The sequence below is a fragment of the Pelobates fuscus genome, chromosome 8, assembly GCF_036172605.1.
Source record: "Pelobates fuscus isolate aPelFus1 chromosome 8, aPelFus1.pri, whole genome shotgun sequence".
NCBI lineage: Eukaryota > Metazoa > Chordata > Amphibia > Anura > Pelobatidae > Pelobates > Pelobates fuscus.
In genome coordinates, this window is record NC_086324.1 from 128,936,240 (window position 1) to 128,957,947 (window position 21,708).

At 37.5% G+C, this 21,708-nt stretch overlaps 1 protein-coding gene across 1 annotated transcript in view; it reads right to left on the reverse strand.

Annotated features, from left to right (window-relative positions):
• The window catches only part of SNX29 (sorting nexin 29), a 586,499-nt gene that overhangs the window by 141,943 nt on the left and 422,848 nt on the right, over positions 1–21,708 (reverse strand). Inside the window, exon 19 of the mRNA XM_063430302.1 lies at positions 634–774. Within this exon, the coding sequence (XP_063286372.1) occupies positions 634–774 (141 nt within the window). The remainder of the gene's footprint in view (positions 1–633; positions 775–21,708) is intronic.

Sequence of the window (21,708 nt, forward strand, 5' to 3'; positions counted from 1 at the left end):
CTCCCATGATGTTTTGCATGCTTTTAGAATGACAATAATAAACCTGAAGATTTAAGGAAACCAATGAGAATGAAGGGATTAAGAGGAAACTGGGGTCCTGGTTTTATGGAACTTTTTTGAACATCAGAGAGATATCAGCTATGCCTCACTGATGATGCCTAACAAGGCTAGAATGATCATCTGGGGTTGCTGTGTCTCTCGTGCAGAGGGAACTTTCTGGCATTTCAGATCTGGACTGCCCGTATGGGTGGGACCAGTCTGATATGTTTCAGAGATGTTCTCTCTGTAATGGCACAAGATGAGCTAAAACCAGCTTGAGATCTGAGCGGGGACCCACCGAAGGGCAGGCTATTTCAGCTGCTGCCCGTTCTCAGTATTTTCTTGCGCCCCGCTTTTTGCTCTCAGAATATGCTGCAAACAAATCATTGTTGAGAGCGCTATTGGAAGTGGCCTTCTTATTTTTGTTTTAAACGCTCTACTAAAGCATGGGGGGTTTGTATTAGAAAATCAGTTAGAGAGCTTTTTATATCTGAAGATTTTAATAATGCTAATATTTTTATTTTATGGAAAAATTACATGTTTTAATCATTTTATTAGCTAAACATATCAATACAGATTGTAATAAATGGATACCTTGTTCCCAATGGCTTTCTTTGGTGGAAAAGGAATAGTCCTTATATGCGGGTACTTGCTTTGCAGTTTGTGATGCAAACTCCGGAACTCTGTGTATCTCCGATATATATTCCATTCGTCATCTTTAATTCTAATATACACCTAAAAAATAAAACAGATACGTAATACTCAATACATGTAAAAAAAAAACAACCACCATGAAATCGAGAAAACCTTCTTCTTTATTGATAATACATATTAACCCTGCAAATGTTATCACTACAAACCTCGGATAAAAGAGCATACGAGTCAGAAAAGGTGTGTTTTCAACATTTTATTTTTTTAATGTATATATTAGCCATAAAACTGAATTTGGGAAGCACCAACCAAAGCATCCTTTACATAATAATGACACTGCTAAAATCTCCTCAATTTATTCATTATGAGTGCACACAGTGTACAATATCAATTATTTCAAGGGTACTTAAAACACCGGATTTAAATACATGTGTGAATTGGTTCATATCAAATTATAAATCTGGTCACACATAAGGCTTGACAAAGATAGGAGCCAGTTAGAATGTCACAGGAGTCAGTGGTGCTGGGAGCTTGTATTTATTGTCTAAATGTATTTTAGAGATGACCTATTTTTATGTATGACTTGATTCTGCAGAGCCTGTATTTAAAGTCTAAATTGTTTTGAGTGATCTTATTCTTTCTAGTATATTATTGTACACTAATAAAAAACATTTTTTGCATATTCAAATCTTTTATTTATTTTATAAACATAGGAGACAGGCCATAAATGCCCCCACCCCCTCTCCCCCCCTCAGTTTTTTTTTTATATAAAAGGGGGAGGGTTGGAGAGAACCTGGCCTGCTGCTAGCCTAGTGTGCAATTAAGGCCAGCTAAACACCTAAACAGACCCAGCTAGTTGCACTGCCCTGCTGAGCCCTACCGTGCTCAAAAGCCTGCCACCAGCCAGCCAAGGCAAATGGTAAAGTACTTTAGAAGACAGACAGCAGCCTACCAGGCCAGTGGCATGTTGCCCAGCAGCAGTCCAGCCAGCAGCAGCAAATCTGCTGAGCTTCCAGGTGAAGACAGGTAAGGTCACTGTGAATGTCCCTTTGCTTTTATTTTATTTATTTTTTTGTTAGGTATTACATACAGGCTCATGGTGCCCCAATAGCATTCCTCGAGCACATTTTCATATTTGACAATTGAGCTTGAGTGAGACAGGCACATTTTTAAGATATATATGTTTCACAGAAGTGTGTACATTGTGGAGTTAAGTGTTTACAGGCTTTGTACTCGTAAGTGTAAGGTCGCTCATTTGTCTAGTGGGCTTCTTAGTTGGTTACAAGCTTGGGTTACCACGGGCACCCACTCTTTATGTGTGAGACTGTGTGGGGCTGTCGGCATTTGCTCCCCCTACGGGGTCTGTATGCATGTGTGGTAGTTGTGGGGGCCTCTGTCAGGGCTAGAGTGTGCTATTGCCCGGTCAGTGTTAGGCTATAATGTGTGTGATTAAGTTTGCTGGCTGGAGTGGCTGTGTTTGCAGGTGGTTAGGCCAGCAGATTGTAGTAAGCGTTAAGTCCAGAGTTAGCCAATGCCCTGGCTGGGTGGTAGGTTTGGGGGTATCAGGAGATACAGGAGAAGCCCCAGGCAGTCTTGGAGACCAGCATCTGTGAACCACAAACTCTGGTAATCCCATAGGAGGCCGCGTTCTTCCCTAGTCGGGGGCTGCTGTGAATCCTGATGGAGGGTCACCGTTTGTGGCTCCGGATCCTCTGAGCCGGCGGGTGATGCTCAGGGTGTATTCCCCTAGAGGTCTGCCGCCCGGGTGGGCCTGTCCGGTGAGGTTGCGCGTTTGTGCCATATTGAGTGCCCAGGGGGGACCCACCTGGTTCCCGTCCGCTCTTCCTCCGCTGAATAGTCGTTGCTTTTAGCTGCCAGGGGGAGTCATCTGGCTTGTCCCAGAGGCTGTCGCAGTTTGAAGGTTGTTGCAATATATTGTGCTGGTTTGTGTCTGCAAACGCGGCTGTGGGATGGCCACCATCTTGGGTCGGGCCATCTGGCCTTTCCTCTGTGGCATTGTTGATGTTTGGGCCTGATGGTGCCAAATCGTGGTTGCCCGTGAGGACCGGGATAACCCCCGCCGGTCCAAAGGGGAGCGGGACGGGGGACAGCCAGACGCCGGTCAGAGAACTGGGAGAACTGGGAGCCCTCTCTCTCCAGCTCAAGCTCGCTAGGCCTCGGGCCTCAGACGGGTTGCTCCTATGTCGTGCTGGGTCGGTAGCGGTATCGCTGTGTTTGGCCAGTGCTCGTGCGTGTTATGGGCACCTGTTTGGGTCAGTGGCTGTAAGTGGCACGGAGCTGGCTCCAGTAATTTAGCTCTGGCGCTGGAGCTCAGACGAGACACGTCTGATCCGTTCGGCGGTCAGGCCCCGTCCCCCTTTGCTTTTATTTTTAAACATGTTTATAGAAACATTCCAAGAACCATAACCACAACAGCCTCTGGTTGGCATTAGTGCCCTGGTGCTTTCCCAATGTAATTTGTTAAACCGTTTTAGAACAGTTTGACAGCATACCTGGGTTCTGCAGGACACCTGCGGCTCTAACCCCTGTTTTCAGATTCTCCATAATTTTGCTTGTCTGTAGTCCATTGTGAGCTTTTCTGTATCTGCCAGTGAGCTTATCAGTGTATCAGGGAACTATGTTGCCTATAGTGAGCTTGTTTGTTAGTATTTTGTAGTGTGCTTGTGTGAATTTGTCTATAGTGAATTTGGTGTTAATGCTAGAGAGATTGTCTGTGAACCTGCATATGTCAATGAGATTGTCTTTCAGTGAGACTGATTGTGCATGCAAGTTTTTCCCACTAGATAATTTTTTTCCCTAAAAGAACCAGCATTTAAAAAAAAAAAAAAAAAAAAAATTGGTTTATTAATTGGAATGCCCTGCCGAAAACAATAGACTGGTTACTGTAGAAATTTGAGAACTATGATCCTAATATATTCCACATTTTTATTTGTGTTTTATGGTCGTGATATAAATATATTTCTAGACCTAACCACACGATCCATATCAATAATATATACTGAAAACAACAGCCGTTTCTACAGAAACAAATAAGACTATTTTCTACAGAATGTTCTAAATGGGGGATTACAAAGCCGTACAACCAGACAGTTTTCCTTCCATTTCTCAAAGTACAATTTGTGTCTTCTTCACTCGCCTGTAGGGTACCATTCAGTTATATTCCATGTGATTTTCTACAGGTGCCCAATTCCTGTTCTTGCAATACCACCCCAATAGTTTGTAGTGTAGCCCTGTGACATAAACATCTCCCCCTGTTATATTACATTTACTTACGCTCTGCTGCCTTCCATTAAAACTTTTTAAAATATACTCAGTTGGACCCCAACTGTGATCACCACTCAAATCTATGCACTAAACTCAGGTTCAACCACACAGCAGTTACCTGGGCCTCAGAGTAAGTTAAACTGACTTTAGCACTCCTAAAATAAACCCAGGATTATCCTGCCTTATCTCATTTCATCCCCCACAACTGCTACCATTCTTTTTCATGCCTGGTGATGTCAGAATAACTAACTCTGTGACGTGTGTGATGTCATCTGTTGAGCTAAACATTAGTTAGACTAAGACTGGTGTGATCCGTTGAGCTAAATATTAGTTAGACTAAGCTTTGTCAATATTACTTTGTACATGTCACCATATTCTAATCTAGACAGACAGACGGGTAGCTATTAAACCTCTACCACAAGCACACACTTGACTTTCTGAAGATAACTTGAGTTGGAAGCTTTCAGATTTTATTTTCAGTCTGATCTCCAGTGAGCTAAAAATGGAACTGGCAGAAAAAAAGCATAACATAAAAGTGAGCTTTAGAACATGGAACTATAAAGATTCCCGAAAAAAAGAGGACATTGCATTAGGAAAATAGCTGAGGGCGCAAAAATACATGTTATACTTTTATCCTACATTAAGAAACCATGAAAGACCATTTCTTACAGATAAGTAACATGATATTACTCCATTAAAGGTGACTCTAAAGAGATGCAGAAAGCCGACTACCATGAAGTCATTTGTAAATGCCTTCAATATTGTGAAGACAACAAATTAGAAATATGCTGTATATTCAGTGAAAATGATTCAAAAGACAGGACAGGAGTTTTCTCAATCTGTCACCTATCCAGTGGCATGAAGACCAGACTGTACTCCGAACGTGGAGATCAAGAACTGCGATAGTGGTCTAAAATAACCAATTGCTAAACACTGCAAAATAAAATATGTTACAGAAACGATACAGACATAGCTACAGCCTTCTTGGTTTATTTATATATATATATATATATATATATATATATATACATATATATATATATATATATATATATATATATATATCATTAGAAGGGTTCTGCTAGGGCTAATTCAAACAACATAGAAGATCCAGCATACTCACTTATTCACTACAAAGCAATTTCAAAGCTCACAGAATGTAAAATGGCTAAAATAATAGGGGATTAGTTACAGTATATAATCATACATTGCATAACCCTCCCACAAATCAGTTTTTTTTGCACTCCTCTGTGTCACAGGTGCATCATTCCATGGCCCTATTTAACAGGACATGCATCACTTGATATTTTTTTTTACAACCAGCAAACACTTTCATGTATTGATGACTAGAGATTTTCCAATGGACAGGATAACAAGATATTTGAGTAGACCCCTCAGACAGTTTGGTGTGCTAGACAGGATTTGTGATGTCACCCACTGGTTTTGTATTGGGCTGTCATGTACTATGCACTCTAATAAACTGGTCTGCATATTGTCCAGTCTTTTAGGACTGTCATTGGGTTTTAATCTAATCTTTTTAAAGTGGTTAATGCATCTCAAATACATTATGGTGTTGAAAGGGAACGACAGGTCAGTGGGTCAATGGTTAAGACCATAGGGTCAAGTGGAGATAGTCAAATTCAAAAGGTAGGGTCTAAGGTCTCACCATCTTGGAACTTTATCATCTCCACTCTTTATATATACATATAGCTAAATATATATTGCATATATTATAAACACATGCTGGAAATGTTTTAATTTTTTCTATTTCCAAAATATGAATTTTAAACATACTGCTTAAAAATACCGGATTGCTTTTTAGTCTACTTTCATTGGAGTCTTTACATAAGAAATGCAAATAAATGTATTCAATACAAAATCTTGTGAGCCAATTTTAAGAGTTCTACACATGGTACATGTAAACAGATGGGTTTTTTTTATGGCTATTTCCAATATCTTTAAAAAAAAAAAAAAAAAAAAAAAATGGCTGTCACAATGTGTAACAATATTTATTTTTATATTTTTAGTTATTTGATATTTTGAGCTTAGAAAATATTATGTATTATCTTCTTAAAGCTTTTCTTTCTTCTAAATCAGATATGACCCTGCATTCTCCACTCCACACCTGATGTCCTTGTCGAGTGATCTCTCTAATATCAGATATGATATTTTTTTTTTTTTGGCATCTTGTTCTAATGCTCCCAGAACATCAGAAAGAATATTGACTGTGTATAAATAGTAACTTATGTTGGGACAACATAGGAGACATAGTGATAAAAGGAACTCTGTTTTGACGGTATTAAAGCTATCAAACAACTGGAGACCACTTACTCATTACTTCTGTTTTTATGTTTCGAAAATCACTTTCAGGCTGTCAACAGAACACACTAGATTTGGCATTTCAATGACTCCTCGGGGGCCTATAAAAAGCTGGAAAGTGGCTGAAACTGTTCTAACGACAAAACAACTAAACAGCAGTATCTCAGCTAACCAAGATCATTATCATCCTAAACTTTCAGGTGATAAAAGAAAAAAAAATGGCCGGGTATTAGTCATCGCCTATTTGTCTTCTCTTATAAAACCCATTTTAAACAAATTGTTTAGCGGGCCTGATTTACTCCACCATTACAACACTATTACTTCTTGAAGTGCCAGAAAATAATGTGCTCTCTATAGAGATTCTATTCCTGTCATTAACAAGTATATGCCAGCTCTCAGTGATGTACTTACACCTGCTACTGCAAGTCAACAACGATCTATATAATCCATGGACTCCTCTATGCACCTACCTGGGAATCTTTGTTCTTATCAAGGATGGCAGCCAAATGACAAACAGGTTGAATAAATTAGTATGTTATTTCCTCTCCAGAGAGAAACAATCACTCCGTATTGGGAATCATTTCTTATTAACCCACTGCCTTAGTAACAAATACGCGTTAACTAAGTTTATGGCTGTGTTTCATTCTGCCCGCACAGCAAACTCGAAAATGACTTTTATGTACCAATTTTCACACAGTGCAACCTCCATTTTATTTTACTTGCATGGGAGGATGGGGGTGCAATGTACTTACAGTCAAAAATATGTGCCCCAGTATAATATATAAAATACCAGTATTTCATACAAGCGTGTGTATATAAATACCTATTCTAGAAAGAAGATGAATGAAGCATTTACCATCTAAAATGTTTGTTTATGCACTTATTGCCCCCCCCATGTTCTATGAGTTAGCGAGCTAATTATAAATACTCAACATTCCATTGTATTATTATCTTAGAACTGCCAATAGTACAGTTGCCTCTTATCTCTATACAGCCTGGAGCTATCCCTGCAATATTCGCAGGGCCCTCTGGCAGAAAAGATGATAACTTATTTTGGCTGGTATTTGTAGCACCCAATTTGACTATGACATTACAATGCTGCGAAATTGAATATAGAGAAAAGTTTTTGGCATTTGGAAATTTAGTAATATAAGCCTCTGTGTAATTTTAGCCGGCTTTTGATCCAAGTACGCTAAACAGTTTAATAAAATTAGCATATTAAATATGCTCATATTATTTTATACCTCCCAAGTGAGCCTATGTAGGAGGGACAGTCTCTATTTTAGGCCCAAACCCATCTGTCACTCCTTTCTACCCTATTGTCCCTCTTTTCTAGGAGAACTGTATTGTTGGTGTGTATAACAGTCCCACTGCAATAATACTCACAGTAATGTGTCTTTAAACTATAATACATTTGTTTAGAAATCAGTCAGTTTATACTGGTATTATCTATCTCTGGAATATATTGCACTATTAGTCTTTCCTTTTGTGTCTACATACAGACTTGATGAATACCCTGATCTGACACTGTTTTAGAAGAATTATTCTGGACATACTTGAGGTTATATCTTCTGGCAAGTTTTATTGGGACTTTTTAATGTATTATTCATATACTGTGTTGGCCTTTTTCACTTTTTTATGCTATTTCTACCCATATATTGTCTATACTGTTTTGGCGCAACCTTCTCTACCCCTTTGTCTTGTTTCATATACCAGGGAAGTGTCTATGAAGGGGACAGGAAGTGCCAGTCTAAAAATAATTCAGATACTGTGACATGAGAGAGGAACCCATTACATACACAGAAGTGGAGTGATTAGGATAACAAAGAAAGAAGAAGAAAGAAGAATCCAATCTACGTCTATCCACTTATACAGTACAGATAATGATAACGATGTTCATTGAGCAAATTAGAGACTGCCATTCAGCCATACATGGCGCATAACAATGGATAAAAAAAAAAAAAAAAAAGAAGATTAGAGAGCTTACATTAAACATATATATCGGTCTTTATTTAGTGACGTCAGTTCAAAATCCCTTTGTCCCGCTTTTCAAGGAGTTCCATATTGCTGGCGTGTCTGAGTGTATAACAGAGCTCCAGGATAATATTCACAGTAATGTGTCTTTAAACTACAATAAACGTGTTTAAAAGGAAGTCTAAATAAATAGGATACATTGCTCTAAACTCCATTTCAGTTGTATGAATTATGTCACCTGCAATTTCTCAGAACAGTTCACAGCCCCACTCATACCCTTAAAATCGAAGTGTCCCTATTTGTCCATTTGAAATGTTAGGGGTTATGCAATAAATGTACAAAGGGAGGTAGTCTGATCAGTAAGAACATTATGGTACAGAATACCGCATTTACTCGAATCTAATGCACACCTCGGTTTTTGAAGCCTGGAAGCTGAAATAATAATTGTGCTACAATGAAAATGATTTTTGCCATATACCATAGTAACATTGATGGTATTTCAATTCTTTCTTAAGCCCTCTTTCAGGAACGAAATTTGCCTGTTTGAATTTGCCAGTTTTAATTCAAACAGGTGCCCCGAAAGTAACGCGCCATTAAATCTAATGCGCATTAAAATGTTGTTTTCCAAAAAAGGTGCGCATACGATTTGAGTAAATACTGTATATAGGTAAAGTCACCAGTTTTTGTTAAGTGAAAGAAAAACATAATCCAATTTCTGTTAGAAAACTTTAGCAATGTTTCAACTATGTTGCACTACTTGCAAGAAGCAGAAATAAACGTGAATATTGTTTTCTCTCCCATAACATCAACAGCAACATTTTGAATTTATATTTAAAGTACTTTATGCTAGCAGTATATAGTAAGATATAGCAATGTTCACAAACATAGCCTTATATTAATTAGCTTTAGTAACGTACCCGAAGTTTACCAACAACAGAAACAGCAGAAGCTGTTGGGATAGATTGTGGAGAAGTATAATTTACAGTGATGGCTCAAACTGATTTTTATAATAGAACAGGCTAGCTGGGGGCAATATATGTAATTAAATATGCATTGAGAATACATATTTTCTCTTTTTATTTTGTATTTCTCTTTAAGTTTCACTTTCCTTTCCTCACAATATTTTTTTTGTTTGACCTATTTAGATAATTCCCCACAGATTGTTATATTAATTTCCTGGTCATTACTTGATACTTCTAAAGATGGAGGGTCGTTTGAATTTACTGTGACACATATAGGGCTCTGATCTTTTGACTCCAAGTACAGTACCCTGACTAATGACAAGCGACTTCCTGTTCAAAATCTCAAATCTTTGAGTGCACATATTTGTGAATAACCATTATAAAGAGGTCATACTCTACTCACTGATGCTGTTACCCAATGATGTTGTTTTCTTATTTTCGCATTAGTTTTTTAAATAATTAAATATTTAAAAAAATATGTTAATACTTTTTGATCTACTGACATTTTTTTATATGAGATAGAAGTTTAAAATTTTAATAAAAAGCATTTGAAAAGTTTAGCCAAAAATGTTAAATCATTTGAAAAGCGTATTCAAACTTATTAAATAGAGGCTGACATAACCAGAAAACAATGTAATACACAGGCCTGTCTCTTAGAGTGTCCAGGATCATGTGGGTCAAAATGTGGGTCAGTATTCAAGTTGAGAACATCTACAATTGAGAACATTTGTTTTGACCATAAATTTCACAAATCAAATGACTGATAATAGGTGAACACAATAAAGATAGAGGGACCACCTGTTGAACAACGGAAACAAGCTTTATGGGTCTTAATATTGTGCCCTTTGCACTCTAGCTGCTAAAGACTGCATGTCACAAGATCTTCACTGAAACCAAACTAGTAAATCAGGGAGGATTCTAACACTTCTCCTGAAGGTTCTTACTTTCCAGCGGTAGTACTAATCAGTGTTGAAAAATGCAAAATGATGCACTTCGAGGTAAAGAAGGCCCAAGCAACTTATACCCTATGTAGCAGAGCATTAGTATCCCATAGACTTCTCCGCTGGTATTAAATAGTAATGCAGGAACAAGAAGTTAATCCAGGATGAACAGCAGCAATAGCAAATAAAATAATCCAGTAATATCCCATCACGATTCCCAATAACTGGACGACACACAGTATCAGGAGTAGAACTGAAGATTTATTCCACATACTCAGCTTTTAAGCATTTCTCCCATGCAAGGGAGACACCCACAGTAATTAGTACAGTAACCAATCATTTACAAGTTACCTCCCACACATCTCCTCCCCTCAGCATGACACATAATCCCATTATACAGGACACATTTTTCCCCGTTTTCTGGATGTACCCCTAATACCAGAGATACACCCCTAAATATTACATCCCCTTGTAGCCCTGATCTGGGTGAGCAACATGCTCAAAAATCACCCAGATCGGACCAGGGGTTCGGGAGTTATATGGATGTATTCGAATGACCGACCGCCCGGGAGGTAGCAGCCAAAATCAGTTCCACATATTCTGGCCTTGCGGTCGGTCTCCGTTTGAGGGATAAAACATACAAAAGTACCAGGTTGCATAGACTGGGGTTGGATTCGTATGAATCCCCTTGTTCGTGGGGTTCTTTCTACTGAACAGCGGTCTGATTTGGGTTCCAGACACTCAACGACCAAACCCCGCTGAGCATTCGTATGATAAGATGGCCGCCACCATGTGTTCGTATGCCGAATGGCGGCCCCCCAGGGAACAAATAACTTTCGTCTGATTATCAATTATGTGGTAGAAACATGAATGCGGGAGGTAAATGAGAGGCACACTTCACTCTTGGGAGCTCTGGTTGTTCGGTAGCTTGTTTGTATGTCGAACGGATGTTTTTTTACCGAACAACCAGGGGAATGCTGCATACAATACATGGATACAAAGGAAATAAAGCTAAAATTAACATTGTAACCATAATACAGCCCAATACAATTTGATACACCCTAAATGACAGTGAATTAGGGATAACAACACATGAAAAGCATTTGGGAATTGTTATAGACAACAAACTATGCAACAATGTGCAATGTCAATCGTCAGTTGCTAAGGCCAGTAATGTATTGTCATGTGTAAGAAGGGGCATTAATTCTCGGAATGAGAATATAATTTTGCCTTTTTATAAATCACTGGTAAGACCAAACCTTGAATATGCTGTGCAATTTTAAGCACCTGTTCTAAATAAGGATATTATGGCACTAAAAAATGTGCAGAGAAAAGCTACAATAAAAGGAATGGAGCATTTTAGTTATAAAGAGAGGTTAACAAATGTAAATCTCTTTAGTTTGGAAAAATGGCAACTCAGAGGGGACATGATAACATTATATAAATATATTTGGGGCCAATACAGACCATTGTCTGGAAATCTGTTCATAAACAGGACTATACATAGGACACGAGGTCACGCATTTAGACTGAAACAAAGGAGATTTAGTCTAAGGCAACGGAAAATGTTTTTTGTTTTTGTTTTTTACAGTAAAAACAATAAGGATGTTGAATTCCCCTGCCTGAAGAGATGGTTTTATCAGAGTCCATAAAGATGTATAAAAAGCAATTGGATAAATACTTGCAAAAGCATAATATACAGGGATATAATTTATAGTTCGTGAGGTAGTAACTTCTTGGTCCAAGGAGGTATCTGACTGCCATTCTGGGGTCAAGAAGGAATTTTTTCCTAGTTTGTTGCAAAATTTGATGCACTTCAGAATGGGCTTTTTTTCTTCTTTTGGATCAACAGCAAAAATGAAAGTATGAAAGGCAGAACTTGATGGACGCAGGTCTCTTTTCAGCTAGGTAACCATTTAAGAGTTTGACACTTGCTGTCCTGATGGCGGTCTGCATTCTTCATTAGAGGGCAGACACTTTCAGACAGTTTGAAAAATGTGCTGCACACACGTATGCTTGCTATGATTACGTTACATGTATGGCGCATGCCACAGAATAAACAAACTCTCTCTATGTCTCTCTAACTCCCGTGTAGTTCTCTGTGGACCTGAAGAAAATTAAGTGTAATCATTTCTTCCTGGCACAGAGGCTGCAGGGGCGAAACACAGCCTGCGGAGACATGTCCTGGGACTCATTTTTGACTGGACAGGATCACAAAATATGGAAATGTCTCGGCAAAACTGGAATGTTGGCAACTATGAATTTCTTAGCATAGGACCTCTGAATTTGAATCTATTCATGCATAATAAATACATAATTTTATAATAAAATATAATTTAAAAAAAAAGAACACTACACAGAACAGAGTTAAAAGTACAGCATGATGATAAACATTTACAAAGAAAATTAAAGGGAATGATCTGTAATAGGCCACAGACCATTAAATGGAAAAATTGCTGTCACAGGTAACTGTTCTAAATATATCTTCAGTTACATCGTAGAATAATCATTTGGAATGCCAGAATACGTGACGTCACAAATGTTATGTGATTTTTTTTTACCTCTCTAACAGCACATTAACTACTAACGAGTAGGAGGCTAAAGCGGTTTCATATCATAATCTCAGGTTAAAAATATAAAATTTTACCTCTCTAACATGCTTGCAGATTGTGTTGTACGTTTGATCTGGTGCACAAACACTTTACAGAAGCGTTAACAAAACATTATGCTTTCTAATGCCAGCTAACAAAAAAATAAATACTCTGAAGGATAATATAGTTACAATTTGATGCACAGGTCAAATTTCCCCCATGAAGCAGATTTACTAAAATCAGAGTTTGACGTAACTATTTTGACTTGTTTTTATGACGCAAGGACGCAAATTCTTTGGAGGGTACAAAGTGTAAAAATGTGATGGTTAAAAAGATTGAAGAGAGTGTTTGATAGAGGGAGATCAGAGACAAAAAAATGGGAATATTAAAGAGGGAGAAATAATTTGAAATGACACATACAAAAGAAAATAATGTGGAAGAAAGGAGAGGTGAAATGGATGGAGTGGCAGTGAGGGAGATTATGGTAAGGATAACAATAGGGGGAAAGATAGACTAAAAAAAAAAATGTGAAGATGTGATAAATGGTTAAGCTGCACAAGGAAACATTTCAATCCTGTTGTGCTGGCTTCCTAAATAACTACATTTTCTAAACTAATAATTTATTTGTCAAAGAATCTAAAGTATGGCCATCTATTGAAATTTTCAACCTTGGAAACTAGAAAAAAAAGACATCTTGTAGCTATATTATATAAACCCTTTAAAAGATGAATTGTCGATAAATTACATGGGTATAGCAAATTCTATATCAACATAGGCTGGAAAAATACAGAAGTTTTTCCAAATCGGTAACATGTAACAATACCAAGTAAAATACTCAAACGAGCTATTGGTTTCAGCCATACGATTTGCCCAGAGATAATTTCAATGGGAAATAAGTATTAACTATATTATAAAGGACATGGAATAAAGGAAATGAGAGGTGAGATTATTAAAAAAAAAAAAAAAAAAAAAGAATGGGGGAGATATAAAAGCAAAGCAAAACAAACAAACAAAAAAAACAACAAAAAAAAATTACTTTTTAGCCTGTCACCCGATTGTCCATTATGATAATATTTTTTTTTTATTATTATTTTTGGCTTGTTATTGAAAAACTGTATTTTTCCTAGATAACGGCCGTTAAATGATGTTAATCTGGAAGATTGCCCATAAGCGTCTGAATTAAAGCTCAGATCATTGTAATAAGGTTGCAGCTGGATTCTTGAAAGTAACTGCACATTTCACTGTCAATCAGCTTCACAACTAGCTGAAAACGGAACATCAATTGTAAGACATTCTCAAAATAAACCTTAATGATGGACATTAATCACTGCTGCTAAAGTCACTGGACCTTAGATTTTTTTTTTCTTTTTTCAGATTTTATCATCATTATTTAAAACAATATTCTTTATAGAGGTCAATCGAGAAGAGAAGCAAATATGAATGTAAGTTTCAAACACGATAAAACAAAAAGTGCGATAGCAATGTACTAAGCATTGCACTGTGTTAAAAACACACATAATTTGGACAAAAGTGTTCGGACACCTGACCATTACACGAACCAGTACTTTTATGACCTTGCATTCTAGTTACAGAGACATTACCATGTTTTTGCCCACCCGTCTCTTTTAAAGCTATAACAGCTTCCAATCTTCTGGAATGGCTTTCCACAAGATTTTAGAGTGTTTCTGAGGGAATTTCTGCCCATTCATCCAGTAGAGCATCGGGTCAGAAAGTGATGTTGGACGAGAAGGCCTGGTTCGCAATCTCTGTTCCAGTTCATCCCAAAGGTGCTTGATGGGGGTAAGGTCAATGTAATGTGCGGGCAAGTCAAGTTCTTCCACACCAAACTCATCCAACCATGCCTTTATGAACCTAGCTTTGTGCACTGTGGTATAGTCATGCTGGAATAGAAAAAAGCATTCTCTAAACTGTTCCGACAAAGTCAGAAGCAAAGCATTTTCTAAAATGTCTTGGTATACAATATTGTCATGGCACTCCGGGAGAGGCAGACGCACCACACTCACTGAGTGAGAGGCGCTCTGTACCTGCTCCAATGCTACTGTTGAGGTCTGTAAATTGCACCGTGCTTGCTCTTCACCCACCAGCAACTGCAGCCACTCCACATGGGTTGAAGCGTGCAGGGAATGAGTGTTGAGCCATGTTTGTGCTCCAGCCAGCCTCCCCTCCAGCAGACATTCAGTATGGGTCCGTGCTTGCTATTCCCACTCTGTTTCAGGATCACCTCAGGGTGACAGAACCTTGGGGGATCTAATTCGGACCATAAGGGAGCAGAGCGTGAAACAGCAAGTTGAGCTGAAAATCCAGCATCGTGTCCCATCCAGAAAAGGAGCATGGACACCTACTCTCTGAGGAGGACCATCCTCCTCATGGGATGGCTTCTACTTTCTCTCCCCTATTTAAACTCTGTCCACCCTAGGTTCATTGTTCAGATGTCTTGTGAGCTGCCTAGAGGTTGCAAGCTTCCTGTAATTTCCAAGGACTTAAAAAAACGGTTTCTGGATTCTGAATCCTATTGACAGGCTTTATATACCCTTGCTTTGATATATGCACAAAATCTCACACCATCACCACATGCACAAAATCTCACACCATCACCACAAAGTGTATAATGTGGTTGAAACATTTATCTTCTCTAATGAGTGGCTAGCTTCCGCTAGGCATATCCCAGATATTATCCCTTAACAGCAGAATCAAAATACAAAATATAGAGGATGCAGCTGTGAATCTACAAAAATACCAAAAACAATGACATAGTGTAATACAGTACAGAACACATACATTTGCTGAACACATACAATTGATACAAAATAAATTTGATATATTGCACTATTTCGTTCTTTTGTCTTTATATATTATTGGATCTTTCCAGGGAAGACCTACGTGGACACTATCCCTGACCAAGAACGTTACAGACCATTTGATCTAGAGAAAGAACTGTCAAGTTAAGACTTTTTGGGGGTATATTATTGTTATCCTATTATATTTGTGTGGCGCAGCCTCTTTTCTGTATTTTCTCTCCTGTTGTTTTTTAAGGGGACTTTGAGGGATTCCCTTTGTGGTTGCTGCCTTACCCATTACTTAGCGCTGACTCTCTATTTTGATATAAAATAAAGCCCACTTTTATCTTTGGATTCTTTTTATATCAATACATTCTTACCTGTTTTGGAATACACTGGGGGTCCTGCTTTCCATGGTGATGTGGTGACTACCATCAGAAGTGGAGGAGACATGGAATAACCCTCAAGATTTCCAAGGGGAGGCACCGTAAGGCAACATACTCACCAAATGTCTAGTGAGTATCTCTCTTTCAGTGCAAATGTATGTTCTGTACTGTATTACAGTATGTCAGTGTTTTTTTTTTTGTAGATTCACTCATTCATCATCTACACTTTGTATTTTAGGCTAACGCTTGCTTGTCTGATCCTGCCTTGGAATATCCTGTTCAGAACTCTGAACCTGTTTTCTGATCCTGAATCCTATTGCTTGGATTTAACTCTTGCCTGCCTGATCCTGCATTGGATTATACTGCTAAAGGACTTTCTGCTTGCTTCAAAGACCGCAAGGTCGAAACGTTGCTGTGGGTTCCAATAAAATGTGACTGTTCTGAACCTTGGAATGCCTGAACCATTTTTGTATTGCTTCCTGGTCATGGACCTCTGCTGCCTGGCTTTGCCTTTGGATTGTCCTGCCACCTGCGAGAATCAGATACTTTCCATTAAAGTGACTTTTCTGTGTTCTTTCTCAGCATGCTGAGCCCATGCACCCCAAAAGTTACAAAGAATTCTATTCACTGAAAGTAAGGGAATTAGCCCAACCCTAACCGCCCCATACTATTATACCTTCTTCGACAGGCTATGTTCTCCTGGCATCCACCAAGCCCAGACTCTCCCATCAGACTGCCAAATTGAGAAGTATGACATCACTCCACAGAACACTTTTCCACTGCTCAGGTGTCCAGTGGTGGCGTGCTTTACACACTTGGCATTGTACTTGGTGATGTGAGGCTTGCATGCAAGGAAAATGCTAGTCATATATTTAGAGAAGGTACTAGAATATAACTTAATTCTAATGTCTCAACACTTCCGGGTAACACCTGCATCTAGCATCTTAGCTACTAGATGGCCATAGGCTTGTGCTTTATATTATATCAGAAAATATGTTTATTTTACATCATAAAAGGTAGGGGGGGAAAAAGAAAACCACCAGCTCTACTTTACTTACAAAATACGAGTAAAAAAAAGTGGCACATAGTACAATTCAGCACTAGTGACCAGGTGTATAAACAAAGAGTGATGATCACATTAAAAACAAAACAAGCTAACAAACTTACACATGCACCCAAAAGACCTGAATGAGGGACAGGAATTAAAAATTAACCATTGAGTTTCATGTGCTTGGGCTCACCCCTTATAAATGTCTACGATGAAGCTCAAGCCTGGCTCATCTTCCCCAATGCATTCAATAATGTGGGACTATAAGAGTGGAGTACAGTGTCCAATGATTATTCATATTATTAGAATTAATGTTCAATAAAACTAAGCCAATAAGAGTTTACCTAGGCCAAGGGGGTAGCTTGGGCTCACCCCTTATAAATGTCTACAATGAAGCTCAAACCTGGCTCATCTTCCCCAATGCATTAAATAATGTGGGACTATAAGAGTGGAGTACAGTGTCCAATGATTATTCATATTATTAGAATTAATGTTCAATAAAACTAAACCAATAAGCGTTTACCTAGGCCAAGGAAACAGTCACTTAAACAAAGCATTAAATGGACACTCTTGGGCCCAAATATAAATAAAATAAAAATTGCTGCATATTAGATATACTCTCAATAAAAACATTTAAGCATACTTTCATTGGGAGTATATCTAAAAATCGCTTGCAAAAGCTGCAGATCTCTTGTCTGTAGCCTTTGCAAACTCTCCCCTTCTAACACAGCCCAGACTTTCTGTGGCTGTCCAATCACAGACTTTCCAATGCAGCTCAATGAGAAGTATTTGCAGGGCAGGTGCTCCGGGTAACAACCTGCCTCTTGAGTTTAGCTTCACTGAGATAAACAAACCAGGAAGTAACAGGATTTTCTCATGCACAACATGAAAATGGATGATATTCATATTGTTCATTATGATATCACTCTAGTGAAGATTCCTAGCAGTAGGACGATGTCCACGTGCAATATTATATTTATTATGCCATATAATTAACAGTGTGATCAACACAATATTCAAAAGTTTCAGCTAAAAATTAGGCAAGAATTTAAAGTATTTCTTTATTCCCCACTGCAAAAGGCACTGCGTGGTTATACAGTCATTCTGATTCAGAGAAGTGTGTTCTAGAATTCTATTTAACTAATTGCCTTCAGCACATCACTGCAGAGTGTGGACACATAACATTTTCTACTTAGCAATCTTTAATATATGAACAATCCAACACATAAGCGTTCCTTTCACATCTCTTTCCCTGACACTCTAAATTTGGTGATCTTCAGAAATTTCTGTGAAAATTGGCAGAATTAACTATAGTCACTTTTTACATCAATTTTAGAAGTCTTCAAGAAATCCGAGCAGAATTTAACCGTCCCTTTCCAGAACTCTTTGATATTCCCTATAATCTTTTACTATAATAAGTTTTACTGACTCACTTCTCATACAGTAACTTCCTATATAATCTTACTCAAGTCTCTCATGCTTAATGTCCACTCTATTGAACAGGTACGGAACACAAGCCTATTCACATTACAAGCAGTGGCTCAGCTTCCTTTTTCAAGCCTTTTGTTTAGTGACTTCACCTGCCATGATCAGTACAAGCTAATAAATTTGCCGCATTTTATAGCATGTTCTAGGTGTAGTGTTCCATTCAAGACCAACATGATAAGGCTCGTCCAAACAAGACATTTGTACTTGTTTTCGTTTTAGAAACAATAAATTATGTGTACCAGACTTTTCCTCACCAGCGTTTTTATCTTCCAAGCTCATAAAATAAAATGTCCCCGCATTTTGTTACAACGGAAAGCTCTTGCATCTAAATCATTTCAGCAACTGTTTTTATGCCACCTCGTATCCTACAGTAATACTAAAGTCATGAAATTCTTCATAAAAGCTGGTAAATGTATCAGTAACAGCTGCAAAAACTAAATCCTGACATTCATTTAAGCCGTTTAATCCTGGTTACAATAAGCCTTCTTGAAGGAAGTGTATTTAAACTATTTAGGAAGTACGAGTCAAACTTTTTTTTGGGTTGCCTGTGAAATATAGCCTCATTTTATAAAAAGCAGACATCTGTGTGGTTTGAACACTTCTTAAAAATGAATAGATCTTGTCTTAATGCCATATGTTGTAAGGTTGAGGGCAAATAATAAAGGTGCAACAATATTTAAAAAAATAATAATTAATTATTAATGACCAAAAGTATTATTAATTACCAAAGTATATAGTGTTATAAGCTACATATTTTTCTATACTTTGGTCATAAATAATATTTTAGATCATTAATTACATGTTTAAAATATATGTTCCTCATTTATTCTTTGGACACGTTCTGGTGTTATCTATACACAGCCTGAGAATGGCTCTAGGGTAACTCTGTCTATAACGTATATGCAAATTGCAACTCAATGAATCTACTGTTTTGACAACTTGTGTTTGTGGCTTGACTTTGCGTTTTTTATTTAAATGTACGGTACTTGTTTTTTTGCTTGTATGCTTGTATGTTTTTTTATTTTCATAGTATTTTTTTTTATCTTCAAACTTGCAGAGTACCCAAAATAGGACAAACTGTATATCTGACACGTACTGTGCAGTATGATCAATATTTCATACAAGTTTATTAAATTCACATAAGTGACATTATGTGTCATTATGGGAATACCCTGAGAGGAGTTGAAATCTATTACATGTTATAACCAGAAACATACATTGGCATTGATGTGGCATCCAAACAAAGCCTAAGGCTTTTATCCCCTTAAAGTCTAAATACAAAATGTATCCATTATAACAAACCATGACAGATGTATCTGCAAGGCTGTTTATGATACCAGTACATGCCCCATACTATTTTTTTTTTTTTGCTATGCTACCTCGACTACCACTGACAATATAAATAATGCCACTTTTATTCAGACATATACAGCTCTCCTATATTTTTAAAAGGAGGGGCCGCACATAAATGCACAACAGAGTCTCAATAATTGATAATAAAAAAAATAAAAATATAATAATAGGTCCCAAAGGGACAGGTAGGACAGTCCTGAACCTAGAGCAAGCGGGTCTAATGATTAATTTGCGCTATGCATTTTGGGGACAGTTCCATGGTGTCCCAAGAAGTGGGACACCAGGGAACTACGATGAAACAGGATCTAAAAATCTTGACATCACGCTGAAATCCTAATGGTTGTTGCAGTGTAATCTTTGTAGCATCTCCATTATTGGCTGATTTTTACTTCCCACTAAGGGTTTGTTGTAGTATTCGGGAGTCTTGATATACAGTAGATGAAATATATACCTTCCATTCATTTGTTTGGTTCATTTATTAACCAAGCTTATTCTAAAGATCAACAGCAGGTATATTTTATTCTCACTGACTATGCAGCTATATAAGTATATATTCTAACATTTGAGACTATTCTATTTTAACATTCAATGGAGTATGTCCTTTGGAAAATGGATTGTTATATTGTGTTCTTAATAACCAACGTTAGATCTTAGGAGGTAATGGTGATGGAATTGTGAAATTATGCGAGTCACTTGGAATCTGCAGAAAGTCACTGAATCTGCAGAAGGCCAACATGAAAAAGATTTAGCAGACGCTGCTGTATAATACTTTTTATGGATTTTGTTGCAGACTACGTAATTTAAAGGAAAAGGCTTGTAATTGACATGTAGCTATTAAACTTGATATTTATTAAAAAATCATATTAATAAGAAAACTATTATTCTGCATTACAAATATACAACCAATAATAATAAGAAAAATAATGATGTTTAATAATCATTTGATTTAAAAAACAATATTTTTTCGCAAAAGCCAATGAAAATTAGAGCAAGCTCAAATGGCCAGTGTTTTTCGATGGGATTAATCTCCGTGATACGCCACAATTTTTTACTAAAACATAAAATTGGGGAAAGATTTACGATTATTTTTTTTTTGCCCAACAATTTAATCTATGTTTGTAAAAGCATACTGAGCAAGTGATTTTAAACTGACCTATATAGACATTAATTGAAGGGTCTCTGAACAGAGCGGCATTGAAAAATAAAAGAACATAAACCATTTCTAGAGCTGCACACATCTTTAATTGGATTCTTCACCACTGCCTATAGGCATAAATATCAATAATGTATTGCCGCACACTGTAACATAAACACGGACTTCACTGAAAGAGACTCTAGTTTTTAAGTAATTGAAGCTTCAAAGAACTTTGTGAAGACCTTTTGCTTGTATCATAGAACCGAATAGGATTTCCCTATCAATCTCTACATATCATCTACTACTTTCAACACCTTCCATCAGATTAGCACATCTAATCAAACAGACTCTTACTTAGGGCCACGTTTGTAGCTTTTACTCCTCCAAACACTACATTTTAACATTTAATCTAGATTACCAAGTAACCATGCAGTTGCCATGACAGTGGTCCACAGGCTTACAGCGATCGATCCATACTACCAATTCCATATCAGACGATGACGAAAGTTACAATGTAGGCACAATATCCACTTTAACTTAAAATGGTTTACGCATTGTTTAGATGAAATACTCAATCCATGGCATTCTGGTTCTCAATAAGTATATGGCAAGGGCAAAGGTAGCGTGCAGTGAGAAGTGAGTTTATTCCACGTTAAGGAAGGTTGTGCATGCTGTTACCAAACAGTGCACCAAGGGAAATTCTAGAGTAATTTATATTTTTTTGGTTGTATTAAAAAA